The sequence below is a fragment of the Ambystoma mexicanum genome, chromosome 11 (genome assembly GCF_040938575.1).
Source record: "Ambystoma mexicanum isolate Mex_15411 chromosome 11, UKY_AmexF1_1, whole genome shotgun sequence".
In the NCBI taxonomy this organism is placed as follows: Eukaryota; Metazoa; Chordata; class Amphibia; order Caudata; family Ambystomatidae; genus Ambystoma; species Ambystoma mexicanum.
The window spans coordinates 401,200,042-401,217,091 of NC_090934.1; the positions used below are offsets into that span (position 1 = coordinate 401,200,042).

Below are 17,050 nucleotides of genomic sequence, written 5' to 3' on the forward strand. Positions count from 1 at the left end.
CAGGGTTTCGTCATCTGGGCAACAGCGTTAGCCTTCGTCAGAGGCGCTGGCTTAGTGCCACCAATTTTCGCCAGGACGTTCAGTCAAGGGTGTTGGACATGCCCTTCGATGGGGACAATTTGTTGGGGAAGGCCGTAGATGAGTCTCTTAAAGCCATCAAGACGGACACGGAGACGGCTTGTGCCTTGGGCACGCTTCAACAGTGACGGCCGTCCTTTCGGACCTCCGGCGGCAAATCCCAAGGATCTTCCAAAGGTTTCAGTGGAGGTGCCTCGTCTTACCGTCAACCCTCCTGCTCTTCGGCCCCGGAGAACAGGAGCCGTGCCAAATCTGGAGGACGTCTTCATCACCAGGGAAGGCAGCGTTTCAACGTTCAAGCAGGATTGAACGGGCGGTGTCGTCGGGCCCCCACCCATGTACCCCGGTGGGAGGCCGGCTGGCGAACTTAGTCAGCGTGTTGAAGTCAATTCCCACCGATCGTTGGGTGCTGGACGCTCTCGCCCGCGGACACACCCTGGAATTTCAACTGAAGTGTCCCCAAATGCCACCGGTGGCCCAGCAGGAAAACCACGTCCCTAAGCTGCTGCTGGAGGTGCTGGCCATGCCAAAAAAGGGTGCAATCGAGCTTGTCCCAAAGAGGCTCTGGGGCTCCGGAGTGTACACTCGTTACTTCCTCGTGAAAAAGTAGACCGGCGGCTGGAGGCCCGTCCTAGACCTCCGTCGTCTAAACAAGTCCCAAAAGTTCTGGATGGTGACTCTTAAGCACGTGCTCGGACAGCTAGAAGAAGGGGACTTTCTATCGTCGCTAGATTTGGAGGATGCTTACTTCCACATCCCCATCCACAAGGGACACCGCAAGTTTCTGCGCTTCGTGGTTCAAGGGCAACATTACCAATTCAAGGCCCTTCCCTTTGGATTGAAGTCGGCGCCAAAGGTTTTCACCAAGTGCCAGGCGCCTGTGGCGGTGCTGCTGCGTCTACAAGGGATCCATGTCTACTCTTACCTGGACGACTGGTGTTACGCTCACCTGGTCTCTGCGGGGGTGTTGGGGCACGGTTGCAGCCCTCCATGGACTTGGCTCCCCTGGATCAGACTTCTGCCCCTGCTCCTGTAGTGTGGACTGCGCTGGTTGCTGACACTGCCCCTGAGAGAATACGAGAGGCCGTGAGAATGCTGTGGTTGGACTGTGATTTCCCTCAAACCCTTCTTCCCAGAATGAGGCGAGTATGCGTCTACCCATATAGTCTAACCTGTTTATTTATGAGGATGAGCTCTCCGTCCTGCTTCTCTACTGCAGGGGCGCCTTTAATGGACCTAGTTTCTTCACTGGTCCGTGTGCGTGGCAGCCCAGACCGGCTGTGGCTGATCCACTTCAAAGGTAAGTGTTTCTCAACAATGATTATTGTCCGTATCCTTTTGCAATGTCTTTTTTCCGTGATTATTGTCCATAACCCTTGTAATATCTTTCCTTCTCCCCAACAGGTCGTGAAGAGCCCAGCGGAGTCGTGGTGTTGGAATCGAGTCCAAATGGGGGCCAGAGGAATTTACGATGTCCCCAGTAGAAGATAAGTTTGGTTCTAAGGTCAAGCGCGAGGAATGTGTTGCACGTGACCTTAGCGTAAAGTCTTTGTTGTTACTAACCTTGTTTGTCCTTTTCTCCTGCAGGGATGGCCTGGCGACGTCTGATCTATCCGAAGACCTGCCGGTGGTTGCTGAAAGGATGGATCCGCGAGGATGCTGGACGAGATGAGCTCCCGCGTAGCTTAGACGCCCGAAACAGGTGAGGATGGTCGACTGCAGTGACTGCTGGAATCGGGTAAGATGCGCTTCAGGCGATGGGATTGCGGTAGTCGGGTAAGATGCGCTTCAGGCGATGGTATTGCCGGAATCAGGTAAGGTGAGCGTCAGATGTTGGTATTGCTGGAATCAGGTAAGAGCACTTCAGGCAGCGGTGAGCGTTACGCTGCTATAAGCAGACTAACGTGAACCGCTTGCGTGCGGGCAGGGCAGGCTTAAATAGCCTGGTCCCAGCCATGCCCCCTTGGCTCTGCCTTGTGGCCCCACCTTGCCACTCCCAGAGGATGCTGCACATGCAGCCCAATGTTTTCCTATAGCCACGCCCGCCCTGGATGCACGTGGGGAAATAACACGTGCACCAGAAATAAAGTGTGCAGACCACACTTTCTCTTGAGCCTGGCGCCAGAGGCGCCAGGACTGGGTCCACCTGGACCCTTTCGATGATGGAACTAGTGGGCCTTGCCCAGTGGCCATGACAACTGGCTCATTCGGGCCAACTCAAAGTACATCGCCGTCAACCACACGGTGAGGACCTCCTGACGGATCTCGGTGAACTATGCAAAGTCCTGCAGGACGTGCTGTTGCTGGGATCCTGCCTCACCACGGCCTCAACACAGTGTTGTGCCTGGCGTCTCCGTCGGAGGAAAGGATAGCGGCCATCTTGGGCAAGGTGCAACTGCTTTTGGCACTGAAGGTTGCCACAATGAGGACCATCAAGTCCCTGCTCGGCATGATGTCGTCATGCATCTACCTCATCAGACTATGCAGGCTGCAGATGCGTCCAGAGCATGAGTTCCTCGACGACCGTTGGATACAGGTTTCAGGAAGCTTCCAGGACAAGCTCTGGCTCGACGAGCGCTTCCATTGAGCAATACTGTGGTGGGGAGTTTGCCCACATCTGTCCGGCGGCACGGATTTTCGGACCCCACCGCACCAGGAGACATTCACGACGGACACTTCTCTGGAAGGTTGGGGAGCTCACACCAGAAGTCTTCACACAAGAGGCCTGGGGCTGCCGGAGGAGATGTTGCACATAAACGTTCTGGAGCTGCAAGCAGTTTTGTGCCCTCAAGTCCTTCCTTCTGTCTCTCAACGGCAAGGTGGTTTGGGTCTTCACAGACAATACCACCACGATGGTTTACATCAGGAAGCAGGGGGGGTACCAGATCCCGGTCTCTCTCCAAAGTGGCGCAGGACCTATGGCACTGGGCTGTAGCACAGGGGATGTTCCTCACTCCTTCCATATGAAACGGGACAGTCGCCGACTCACTCAGCAGGGAGCTGCGCTCTTGCCACGAGTGGGAACTTCGCAAGACCAAGTGGATCACCTGTTCCGCAGATGGGGCAATCCCCAGATCGATCTCTTTGCGATGGCGACGAACACCAAGTCCCGGAGGTTAGCCAGCAGGTTTCCCCAGCCGGGGAGCATGGGGGACGCATTCTCATTCCCCTGGGATGGCCTGTCTCTGTATGTGTTCCCTCGGCAGCCATTGCTTCTCCAACTCATCAATCAACTCAAACGGTCCTGGTGCAGGATGATCCTTGTCACACCGGCGTGGCCGAGGCAAATATGGTACCCGTACCTTCTCAGCATGTCATCATCCCCTCCAGTCAAGCTTCCAGTAGTCGCAGATCTTCTCGCCAGGGAAGGAGGCGCAATTCTGCACCACGACTCGGGATCGCTGAACCTGCAGGCCTGGCTCCTGCAGTATAGCATTAGTCTCCCAGCGGACTGCAAGGAAGTGCTTGCCAAGGCCAGAGCATCTTCTACTTTTAAATGCTATGGACATAAATGGAAGAGGTTCACCGTTTGGTGCAGTGCACAGAAGATCGATCCTCTACGAGTCACGGCTCCGCAGGTACTGCCATATTTTCTGTTGTTGGCCAAGGCTGGACTGGCCCATGCTTCCATCAAGGTCCATCTGGCGGCTATCTCCCGCTACACCAGATCTCCGGGACAGTCGTCGTTATGGTCACACCATCTGGCTAAGGAGTTCGACAAAGGACTGTTCTGTTTGTTACCGCAGGTGAACGCTCAAGCCCCTGCGTGGGAACTCAATGTGGTGCTGACTAGGCTCATGGGTCCTCCGTTCGAGCCTGTGCATTCTGCGCCACTGACATCTTTGTAGTGGAAAACAGCTTTTCTAATGGCCATCACCTCCGCACAAGTGGGAGATATCCAGGCCCTCTCATGTAAACCACCTTACTTGACATTCCACGAGAAGAGGATAGGGCTACGGACGGACCCCTCCTTCATGTCCAAGGTGCCGTCGGACTTTCATCTAAACAAGCCCTTGGTGTTGGCTGTATTCTTCCCGACGCCTTTGTTGCCGGCTGAGAGGACTTTGTACTCGCTGGATGTGGCTAGAGCTCTGAAGTTCTATGTGGACCGCACAGAGAGTTTCCGGAAGACGTTGCAACTTTTGTGAACTTTGGCCCTGTGAATCATGGGAAGGCCCTCTCTAAGGCTTCCATTTCTAGCTGGCTCTCCGGCTGCATCACCCAATGTCACTGGTTGGCGAACCGACCGTTGCCTGGCTGTCCGAGAGCCCATTCCACCAGAGCGATCGCTGCAACTATGGCGTTCCTGTCTGGTGTGCCCCTACTGGACATCTGCAGGGCTGCTATGTGGAGGTCGACGCACACCTTCACAAGATTCTACTGTCAACAGGGATTCCAGAGAGGAGTGCAGAGTCGGCCAAGCAGTGCTGTGCAACCGGTTCGCTCGAAAATGAGCCTGGTGAGGAGGTAAGAGATGCTTATGTTGAGCCTTGAGACCTCTCGTGGTTGTGCATGTGTGTACTGCTATGTATTCTGCATTCATGAGCATGTGAATCCATGCTAGACCCCATGCTGGAGAAGGAACAAGTTACTTACCTGTAACTATTATTCTCCAGCATGAGTCTGGCATGGTTTCACATGCGAACCCTTCCGCCTACCCCTCTGCGGCTCTTCTCTTGGTCCTACTACCACTTTACGTGCTACCAAATCTGAAGATGGCTGCCAGAGGAGGGGCTTGGGTAGAGGGCAGTCATTGGCTGGGGCAGTATGACCCAGAGACTAGTGATTGGTTGTTAGGAGAAAGACAGTTCAGAAATTGAACTGAAACAGATTCTTTCTTTACCGAGGATTCCCAGCCTGACGACGGGGAATATTCATGAGCATGTGAATCCATGCCAGACCCATGCTGGAGAACAGTTGCAGGTAAGTAACTTGCTCCTTGTGGCAAGATAAAGGAAGGGGAGTTCCCCGGAATAAGAAGGGTCCAGAACGATCGGTCGGATAAGGGTCCAATGCTATAACAGACCAATGCCCAAAATGGTGATATGCCAAGTATAAACTCGAGGATTGGGAGAACTGTCCCCGAATGGGCAGACTAACTCGCAGACGAGAGTCACAGAGCAAATTGATTAAGTTGTACAAGAAACCACCAATGTTTGTTTGATGGGGGAGGGAGGAAGAGAGAAAAAAACATGACATGCGGTACACAGCAACCTACTTGTACCTGGAGTGTTCACTCACGGTACAGCTCCATGTACTGAACGGCTAGTGTTTGCTTACAAATATTGACATCCAAAGCATTGCATTAGTATTTAAGAAAACCTTAATATCCTGGCGCCTTGCTGGCCATGGCCAACAAGGCATGCCTAAAAGGGACATTGCCCCAAGGAGCCACACTGGAATGCCAGGCTTGGCCCTCTCGCCCTTGGGTGCTTGTTGAGTACCACTTCTCTCTACTGCCACCCGAAGGCCATGATCTCCATCTCTCCTCCACCACCCTTCACTCCTGTGCAGCAGCACCCACCCAACCACCTTCCACCTTGGGTCACTGTTGGTAGTCTTCCTATTGCTGTACTCAACTTTCCTTGATTACTTACTTCATCCCTCCACTCCTGCCGCCTTGCTTCTAATTCTGGTTCTGTGCTGTCACTTAAGTCGTGACACCGTGCTCTTCACTGTTGCAATGTTCCTTCTCTCCTGTCCTGTATAGTTTCTCCCGCAGCCCTACACTTTTTCAGCACAGTTCCTCACCTACTGGTTTTCTGATCTCTTGTGCAGTTCCAGCCCACTGACCCCTGAATCGTGCCTCCCTGCACCTCCTGGGCACTACCGTCCCTAGACTCGTGCTGCCCATGATCTCTTGTGGAGTCCTGACACTGCACTCCTGTACAGCACCATCGTTCTGTCCATTTGCAGTGCATGCCCAGCAGCACCATGGCAAATCCTTCCAGTGAGAGCAGGAATGCAGCAGGGTTGTCCAACTCCCGGCCTCGATGGCCGGGATCCTGATGGGTTTTCAGGATATCCTCATTAATATTCATGAGATAACATGTGCACACATTTAGAATCATTGTATGCAAATATAACTCATGAATATTAATGAAGGGTATCCTGAAAACCCGACATGGGTCCAGCCCTCGAGGCCTGGAGTTCGACAACCCTCTTCTAGGGGCTTTGTAAATAATGTTTTTGCCATTAGCTGGTGATTAGTTCATTTGAGTTGGTTACTGCAGTGGACAGCGGTAATTCTTAGTCCATTCTGTGAAGGTCTGTTCACCGTTCGGATGCGCGTGCCTACTCACTACATACTTGATTGCTGCAAGTGTGTGACACTGCTGCAAGGTCACTGGTAACTTGTTATTTTTAATTCTGGTGTCCAATCTCTAGATAACTAGTTGTTGATAGTTCTAGAAACTGGACTCTTGTTTAATGATAGCTAGATATTGCCCGTTTTTGACGCAATAGCCTGCTGCTTATGCAGTCTTACGAGAGTGACCTGCTTCTAGTTCCCTGCACAAATGTTCCATCTGAGGACACTTGGTTGCTATCTGTTTCATTAACTACTGCCTGTCATCCGCTTATTTACCTATCGGTTCTGACAACTGGTGCCCGTTGCGGCTGGCTGCCTGGTATCGGAATGCATGGATTCTGATAGTTGTTGGTGCGGGTGCCCGCTTTTGGTGGATGGTCTTGTGGTACCCATTTGATGCTAGTTCTCAGCACAAAGGGCCAGTCTCGTGACGCACGACTGCTGTCCGTTCTTGATTCTGGTGCCCAAAGTTGGTGGTACATTTGTACTGGACCTAACCGTCTCGTGTGGTCTTTTTTTCATCTATTTGTTTTATTTCGATGTAGTCTATGTTGTGATAAGTGCATAGCCTAGTATGCCAATATGAACTGGACAAATTGTTTGACTAGCGTGAAGTGTTCTCTTCTCACTGTGCGTTTCTCTCCTTCAGATCAGTCCATGTGTCTCTCCATCCAGGGGTCCCTAACAGGAGCAGGTGCCTAATTACAGATGGGCATGTTGATTGCTTTGGGTTTGAATGGACATACCTCGTCGTTTTAGCCTTGGCCTGCTTTTAGCTAGTGAAATTCCTGCCACTTACTTGAGCGGTAGTTGACTAGTGCTCTTTCTTGTTCAAATAGTAGTGGCCTACTTGCCCACTCCATCCACTCTATAAATGGGGGGGGTGGACATGGGTGTGGGGGGTGGATGTTGCTGCGGTGACGTGGTAATGGTGCCGACTCTGCTCCTTCCCTCAGGGCTGCTATTGTGTTGGTTCAATTTCTGGGTTACCCCTCCACTTGGCTTGAAACATAACTACTTCTCCAATTCCTCTCTCTCGCTCCTGTTCCATCTCGCCCCCCAGTCTTTGACCCCCACCCCCCCCCCGCCCCATACCCTTCACAGGGCAACTTGTCATTCTCTTTATTTTCTCTCCTTTATGAGGCGACTGGCTCCCTATTCACTGCCTCCCCCTCCTGGTGCACCCCCCCCCCTTAATTATTTTCCTTCCCATGGGAGCTGCTTCCTTTATTCACTACTCCCGCCCTCTAGACCCACCATATTCCCCCATCACATTTAACCATCCCTCCACCATCTTGTACTGTTGGTTTGCATGCCTTTTTGCATTACCCTCTGCTTTATTGTGTGGGGAGGGTGGGTCTGATCGTCCTCTGACCAAGTCCTGCACGCATGTTGAAAATGTGTTCCTCTACATAGGATATAGCCATGATTGTGCTAGCAGGATTTGTTTATTCAGCGCATGTTGTGGGCGTCAGCAAGATTAAAGCTGTGGATGTGAGAGCGATTGGTATTTTGTCTGGTGCACTTCTTGTGGCGCATGAATACATACTCTCCTGCTGCTCCCCAGGGAAGAGGCTCCTTCGCTGGGCTCTCTGAAATGTCTGGGGTTCGTTTTCTTGTGTCCGAGGTACACACTACATTTGGTCTGGTGGACTCGATAACGGCCATATGTGTTTTACAATGCAGTATACCCCGCCCCCCCCCCTCCTAATGCCGGAATTAAAGTGCAACTTTCTGCTCGATTGTGTATTTCAGAGCTTTCAATTACCTGCATGAAAACGGTCGGGCGTTTCTTTTGAATTCTGTGACTTTTACTGTCGGTTGTTTCATTTTAAATATAACTACAAACTCAAGAATAACGCATGTAATTGTGAAAGTGAAGAGTTAGTGTTACTAACGGGCTGTGGACTCCCGTAGCTGCGCCACTGCTGTTCGTTGTGAACCTTCATGAACAGCTCCCTTATTTATTTTTTTCTGATTCCTCACAGATTTAAAACCCTCACTCATTGGAAAGAAGAAGCCAGCAGCTGCCAAAAAAGGGGTATGTATGTACGCATCATGTGTGGACCCAGGGCTGGTTTTCTTTTTGGGATGTTTTTCCAGGCACACTTCATACCTATAGGTGACTCGGTTCCAATCCCAGGGCAGTGCCACATACATGGAAATTAGAAGTGCATTACTTCAGACGGAGATGGCACATTCCGGAGTAGCAAACATGTGACTGAGAAATAACGGCAATAGTTTGAAGTGAAACGTGAAACATGCACGTGGGGCTCTTTCAAATTCATATCGACATTGACTATTACACTCTGAAGGATGGTATGGCCTATTTTTTTTTCAACCTAATGGGATGCATTTCTATTTACGAGTTGAGTAAGGATTACCGGGTATCCAATTTGATCCTGCTACCTACACAAAGCCAGCAAAGGGGTGTCAAGAGTAGGCATTAGATCTTGATTTTGGACAAAGGGTTGTACATGTAGAGATTAAGGGCCTCCTTACGAGTACGGCTGTGCAGTAAAAAAGTGGCAGTAATTCTCGTTTTTGGCAGTAACGGAATTACTGCCGTTTTTACCACACCACCAAATTCCAAGTTTGGAGGGAAAGGGGAGGTTTCACCTCCAGCCAAAAGCTCCTCCAAAACCCGGCACAATATAAGACGACCTAAAAATAAACGCAGACAACCAGGGCTGGCCTTAGGGCAGGCCGGGCTACTGCCCGGGGCGCCGTAGCCCCCCGCCACGCCAGCTCGGGGGAGTCTTTCAAGGGCTTCCCCGAGCTTGCATAGTGGGAGAAGGCGCGACAGGTGCCCTTTTGTTATCAAATGCACCTGCGGTGGCAGGGCACATTTAATAATATTAAGCTGATTACCTCCCCGCTCCGACGCAGGAGCAATACAGTTTTCATTAGAATAGGGCGCTATTCCAGGGATTAACTCCCTGCTTAAACTACCCGGGCGCTGCCGCCGCTAAGGCTGGCACTGCAGACAACAATACCATATTCTCCTTTATACTTTTAGACATATCAGCAGCATTCAGCACGATCAGCCACAGTGCTAATTGAAAGGCTTCAAGAATACGGTGTAAAAGACTTAAAATGGCTAAAATCCTTCCTCACAAACCACACAGAACCTACTTACCACCCTTTACAGCAACCTCCAAAATCATCTCAAGCGGAGTGCCTCAAGGCTTGAGACGCTCCCCTTTTCAACCTTTACATGTCCCCATTGATGAAAATCATTCAGAACCACAGATTGACTGCTTACAACTAAGCAGACGGTACGCAACTGATTGTCAAGATTGCCACAAATCAAAATCCAAATGGCAACCTCAATAAGTGCCTCACCGAAATATACTGTTGGATGACAACCAACAATCTCAAATTAAATCCGGCCAAAACTGAAATAATTATCTCACATACAGGGGACTCCACAACCAACTCACAACTGAACTGTCCACCTGTCGTGGGAGCCCAATCGGAGACATCAAATGTGGTAAAGAATCTGGGAATACTAATGGACAACAGACTCCCACTGAAACCAAAAGTCAATGCTATTACAAAGAAATGCTTCTACCGCCTGAGATTAATCAGAGGGATGCTACCCTATCTATTGTTCACACACTTTGAGCTCCCACTTCATCTCCCTAGTTTTATCAAGAATTGACTATGCAACCAACCTCTACATTGGAATTCCAGAACAGCTCACCAAAAAACTCCACCGCATCCAAAACACTGCAGCAAGAATACAGATGAGATTAAACAGAAGAGATAATATAACACCAGCGCTAAGAAGCCTTCACTGGCTCCTGGTCAAAAACTGAGTCAAATTTAAAGCCCTATGCGTTGCCCACAAATCACTACATGGTCAAAGAGCCAAATTCCTCCAGGCCAAAATCAACTGCTACCTTCCAGGAAGTTACCTACGATCCAGCGACGACCTCCAAATCGAAAGGAAACCATACAGGGAAAAAAGGAAATTGAGAAATCGCATTCTTGCGCCTGATTTCCAACTTATGGAACACAATGCCAAAGGAAATTGGGACAATTGGAAGACCATCTCACATTTGGAAAAGGATTGAAAACTTGGCTGTTCAACTCACAATGACCAGCACAAAGTGGACAATACACGCGTTATCAAAAGGGACTGAAGGAAAGCCACCAACCACTAATACGAACACTTCTGCACCCAGAAGCAAACTTTGCACCTGGCAATGCATGCTGCACAGAGATAAACCTATAGGACTAGCCATTGTATTACACTCAAAGGAACTTATGGGACCAGCTTGTGTATTGAGCTTGGAGGGTGGTGTGTGCTGCCAGTGTACCGCACCGGGAAGAAATGAAGAGTACTATTGAGTTGCAGCTGGATGAGCTCTGGGGACATAATTAGAAGACCTTTGTAAGTAACCAACGTACTAACCACCCTGCTCCCCTCCAACATACTGCACAAGTACTATTCACGCCTATGGGCTAGCCAAACTGCAACATACATCACAAATACTATACATGCCTGTGGGCTAGCCAAAGTACACACACACAAGCACACATCAAACCTAAATAACACCAGCACACAACAAACAACCCAGACACTGGACGTTACCCCTACGGAAACAACAAACCAGTGCACACAAACATAACTACCAGCCACGTTACACATGAAGCACACTATAACACACACCCAACATAACATTCACCTGCTGTAAGGAACTGATGCAACAGTAAAGACAAACAGACACAAGTGATCCCAGTTCAAGGGTGTTTATTAAACTGTAAATGCAGGGTGGAAAAACGCCTAACCTAAATCTAACATGGGAGCAAGCTTCGCCCATCAAATGAAAAATAAGCCAGTCCTTGTGGCGTCTTGTCTAAGTAAAAAGGTCTGTACTAAAACAAAATATTGCCAAATCCTTACAACTAATTACAGAAAGAGTGTAGGATAGGGTTTTCAATAAAGAAAGAAGTGTTCACAAATAATAAGTCGGGATGTGATTGCCAGGGGACTCCCTTCCCCACGCTTTGAACACAAGGCAAGGTGGACGAGACGACCGTTCCGTTCCAGCTCTCTGGTGAAGTCTCTTTTCAGTTAAAGTTGTTTCTACCATCGGGTAATCGCCCAGAATTTCCTGCGTGAGCACCCACGTGGTGCTGCAATCCTCTGTTGGTGGTTTTCCCCCTTTTCCACCAATAGCTCTTTAAGCCTTTCACAGTTCAAATAAGCTGTTTGCTACTTTTCGTTCAACACAGTTTGGTTTCTTATTGACTTTCTCCTCGACTCACCGGCTGGGATGAACCGATTGGCTTTCTTTCTCTTTGGAGTTAAGGTTGGTACCACAGAGACAATCATCTCTCCCCGGCTTAGTAATCAGCGGAGGAGGGTCTCGTGTACCGTTGGCATATGCTGCAACACACACTGGCTATTGTTCGAGGTAACTAGTTCTGGTGAGTCAATTGATATTGACCCAACGTGAAAAAGTCCAATTTGTTATGCAGAAACGGGAGCTATTGACCATGAAACTATTAATCACCCAAGTGCTACAATATATACCTCTCCTTCTATTGAAGAAGTACAGCAAAGGGACATCAATCATCATGGAGGGCTTCAGTGGGCTGCCCCCGTAAACGACGTAGACTCTCCATACAGGTAGAGGCAGAATTGAGGATCAATGACCGATTACTGGACATGGTAGCGGCCCAGGTGGAGGAAAAACCGTCATCAAGTGCAACATTGGATGCCAATATGATTGCTGCATTTTCTGTTACCATGACTCCATTCATGAAGTTGTACGAGTCTATAGCAGATCAATTAAAAGACCAATCTACCTTGATTGCAGTGCTACACACAAAAATGTTTTTTGTGGAAGGGTTTATTTCAGCACTTAGTAATAATAAAAACAAACATGAAGAACATATCACAAATTTCCTGAAGTCTATTTTGGATCCATTGATCAAAGATGAAGAAAAAGGATTATCCTTGTCGAGTAATATCCATAGTTGTCCAATTTTGGGTCCAGACTTTTGGAACAGTGGACATTTTGGATCAAGTGAAACTATTCTGGGATCCACAAACCATCTATTGGCTTCAACAAATATTACACTAGTGGATGACCTGGCTGACAAGGAACCAGTTGCAAAGGAGACAAGGAAATTCTAAAATCAAATAGAAATGGTGCCCATAAGAGAGTCTACTCTGAGGCAACAATGCCCCCAAGGGGGCTGTGGAACCATGTAGGGGTACAAGATAACCAGATACCCGGCCCCTCGATAACGCTCCACCTGGGAGGCCAGGCGGAGGGAGTTGTGACAAGGGGAATCCATTGTTGGGTCATGACACGCTGGGTATTGCCGCCAACTTATGGGGTCCTTTATTCCGACTGTTAACATTAGGCAACCCATGGCATCTTCCTCAAGAATCTGACATCTTCGCGAATGGTGGTGATACGGAAAAGGGCACCATCAGTAAGACTTGTCCTGGGAGCAAACCCATCAAGCCCAATAGACAAATTAAACAAGTAAACTTTACTACCAAATCTGAAAAGACTGTACAATGACGCCAACCTTCAGCAATAAAGAATTTTAGGGACTTGGCCCTCAAACAGGTCATCCATGAAGACAAAAGGAGCATGCTTCCGGGTCATCTAAGAAGCAAAATGACAAATCCCACATAAGTGTGGACTCTGATGAAGATCTGTACGAGGAACCAAAGATCTGAGGTAGTAAAGGAAATAAGGAACAAGTACACCCCGAGAACGTCAGTCTCTAAGAGTGATTTGGAGGACTTGATGAACCGCTCAGTTTATTCAGCAGACTGGGATGAGGTTTTGGGGATCGATTTAACGGCCTTGAAAGCAAATGATGCCTGGGTATCCTCCCTGAGCATTTTGCTGGAGGCCACTAACTTTGAGGGTATTGTCATGATTCCTGCCCCTCATTTCCCCAGCCCTCTAGGATGTCAGGCTGGAGCCAGGCCACGATCACCTACATGGCCCTCAAGGGCCTTTCCATCCCTCCAAAGACCCACTTGGAGTCAGACTTGGCGCTTGTGGCACCAGACTCACTCACTCACTCCCATAGGATAACATTGGGGATTGGACTTGTAGTGCATTGATGGGGACATGATGGATGCCCCCACATATTTCAGTTCCCAGAACTGCATGTGCAGTCTAGTCCTTTGGGTGTGGTTCAGCCCAGAGACACCTGGGATACCCAGAGACTATTTAAGCCACGCCCAGGCTGAGAAACATGCTTAGTGTTTTCTGCACCTGCAGCGTGATATTCACCGTGTTGTCAGATCGGTCTCCAGTAGGCCTGCATCTTTCTTCTGCGCTCAGCTCCTGCAAGAACACAGTTAGGAACAGCCTTGCCTTGCGGCGCTTCTGCCCATCATTCATCGCTCCTTCTGTTCTGCGGGCATCTTCAGCGGTGTCATTCCCATCCCGGTACGCCGCTTCCTAAGGAAAAGGGAAAAGAACAGAAAAAAGGCATTAGTAAGCATTCAGCAAATCTTCGCTTATTTTTACAGACTGTATGAGCTTCAACGCTTACCTGAATCCCAGCCGCTCTGGGGGAACTCTGTCTCCGGAACGACTCATCCATCTGCAAGAGGGAAAAGACACTCCAGGTTAGCGTGGAAACATCCAGAGGCGCCGCATACCGCGCTTACTCACCGCATTTCTTCTTCATAACCGGCATCCATGCTGAAAATGTTGCAGCACCTAAAAGACACAGAAAAAGAACTCAGTTCAATACAAATACGAAAGGGTCGCATCGCGCATCGCGCTCTCACTCACCTTCAGCCCTACTCATCTCAGCAGCACGTCGCCATCCCCGGACGCCGGCCATCATCTAAGGAAGGAAAGGAAAGAAGTTGGAGAACTGTTCAAAAGACTCCTTATACTTACCTGTCAGACTCTTGCCAGTGAAGTAACTAGGCAGCAACGAGCCTGCATCAATCAACACGGCCCTGCGCTGAAAGCAGGACAGAGAGCACACTTTCCAAGAAAACAAGGTGAGCTGTGGATCAAAGGGAAAGGTTGGAACCCGGGGAAGAAGGGGTTCAAGCACACAGAGACAATAGGGAGTTAAACTCTACCAATCCTGTGTTTCAGGCCCAGTCTCCAGTCGAGTAGACTCCAGGGAAGGGTTCGAGGTCGTAAGAGGTCAGAACAGGCTGAGTGATGTCTCCGTGGATACCAGGTGAGCGTTACATGTATTGATGGTGATACATCGAGCTCATCGGATTTCAAGGAACAGAGTTCGACTTTGCCAAGAAATGCAAACCCCCGATATAAAACAAGGGTGGTATCAAGAGTGCACAGGAATAGATCCCCGCGAGATGATCAGTCCTCTGATGCGGAAAGATGCTTCAGGATTCGTGAAGACAACAGATGGGCCATAGGCAAACAGCCAAAATGGACTAAGAACCATCATGACTCAGTTGGCCCCAAATCGGAAAATGTCAAACGAGGCAAGAACCCCCTTAATGAATGGGTTGGATATCCTATTTGCCTGGAACTGAGTAGAATTCTGTGCATTAAAGACAATCTCATTCTCAACAGGGCTAACATCTTAAGGCTCTTTCATAGCATCTCTTCACTCGCCGGGATCAACTCTGAGGATCTAATTTTGGTAGATTTCTCAGATGAACTGAGAAACGATAGGGTGATACTGTACCTTGCCACAATGGAAGTTAAAAAAGTGCTGGTACAAATTACAGACCCCCTGAAAACAATGGGCTTTGCAATAACTGCAGTTACTAGTTTTACTCAGGAATCAACGATGAGTATAATTCTGATGCCTACCTGTCTTCTAAGCGGGGTAAAACTAACAGCAGCAAGCCCACAACAGATGCCAAATCCTCCTTCTATGCAAAACATGCAGGTAGCAAAACCGAGGCGAAATGGACTCCAAGAATAAACCCAAACTGAAAGGATGAAGGGATGAAAAAAAAATACTGATAAATTCCGAATAGTGATAACTCAGTCACTTAAGGACACTCCTGGTTTAACCGGGAGGACTCGGGTCCACAAGATTGAGGAAAATTGGGATTGGTTGGCCAGCACACATGGGCACAGATCATAATGGCAAAAGTTCGGAAACACCAACACCGCTCCCTATGTTCTACTGGGTACGTGGAACACTCGTGGCTTTCAACATTTGTTGGGAGAAGGGAGTATTCGATTTGATGACTTTGATATTGTTTGTCTTCAAGAGACGTGGCTCTGGGCCCAGCCCATTCTTGAAGGCTTTGTCACCATCCCCAACCCAGCAACTAAGGGGCTAAAGGGCAGACCTATGGCTGGCCTATTGACTGTGGTCAAAGAGAGCTGTGGCCTAAGAGTCAGATGGGTAAAGAAAGTTTCACCTCTGATCCAGATCCTTCTGCTGTAATACCAGTCTTGCGAGGGGGATACTACAAGGACGATCTTACTCTGTAATTTATACTGCAACATCAAGGACCCGGCAGCAAAGGGGTTCATTGAACAGTTGTTGGAAGAGCTGGAAACTGCAATGATGGCAAACTCCAATTTGAACATTATTCTGTGCGGCCACCTAAATATTGCTTTGACAGATCCAATGCCTTAATAAATCATCAAACTAGTAACCTACAAGAACCGGAAACACGAGGACTGTTGAGGAAAGAACTACAATTGAGGAACATCTCTTTACTAAATGGCGCCATAATAGGAGACATACCGCCAGGGCCAACCTGGAGGAGGGGGAAAGAGTCCTACACATTGGACTATTTCTTCGCCTCCGATAATCTTCATTCAAGTGTAGTAGCCATGACAGTCATTGAAACCCTACAAAGCGGCTACAATATATTGAAGTTTTTAAAAAAAATATATATTTTTATTATTTTCAAAACCAAACAAAACACACATTACAACTGTTTCAATACGCAAAGAAAACATCATTAGACCATCACATTTCCATTTGAACTCCCCAACTCCTCCCCCCCCCCCCTTGAACTAGAGCGAGTTCTCACATGTCGTCTACTGGAGCATTATCGGGTAGCACAATACTTAAGCGGTCATCATCCGAGTCCTCTGTTCTGTTGTTACCCTGGTGAGGATTTGCCATAGAGGCCACCAATTGCTGCCAGGCCAGCAGGGGCCCTACTTCCTCTTCGCCCCCCCTAGTGACCGCTTCAAACCAGACCACAGATTCAGCTTCCGCCCATTTTAAGAGGTCCGCCCACCATAGCTCCACCCTAGGTCTGTGGGCCGCCTTCCAGCCCATGGCAATCCTGCGCTTGGCCAAAACATAAGCCAAGTCCTTCATCTTGCTTATGTTTTGAATGTCGGGGTCTAGGAAAAAGCCCAAGCATGCATGACCAGGTCGATTCTACGTCCAACATCACTCCCCCACCAGCCTGTTTCGTTTTAACCTCATCCCAAAACCTGTGCACTTCCGGGCAAGCCCAAAACATGTGTAGCAGCCCCGCATTCACCTCCCCACACCTGGGGCATTGCGTAGCCGCTCCCCCAAACTTTGCAATTTTCCCGGGGGTCAGATGAGCCCTATGGGTAACGTACAATTGAAGTTGTTGGAATCTCGCGTTCCGGGACACCTTTTTATGGTATCTCTGGGCCCACTCCCATTGCCCGTCTGTCATGGGTCCTCCCACCTCTCTCCCCAATCTTGTCTCAATTGGAGCAATTC

At 49.0% G+C, this 17,050-nt stretch overlaps 1 protein-coding gene across 4 annotated transcripts in view; it reads left to right on the forward strand.

Moving 5' to 3' along the window:
• ARFGAP2 (ARF GTPase activating protein 2) overlaps positions 1 to 17,050 on the forward strand; it is an 885,096-nt gene that overhangs the window by 266,878 nt on the left and 601,168 nt on the right. For 3 of the 4 annotated variants that reach the window (XM_069623180.1, XM_069623181.1, XM_069623183.1), the window contains 2 exons: positions 7,038 to 7,082; positions 8,377 to 8,429. In XM_069623180.1, the coding sequence (XP_069479281.1) occupies positions 7,038 to 7,082; positions 8,377 to 8,429 (98 nt within the window). The remainder of the gene's footprint in view (positions 1 to 7,037; positions 7,083 to 8,376; positions 8,430 to 17,050) is intronic. The other variant, XM_069623182.1, reaches the window with a different exon arrangement.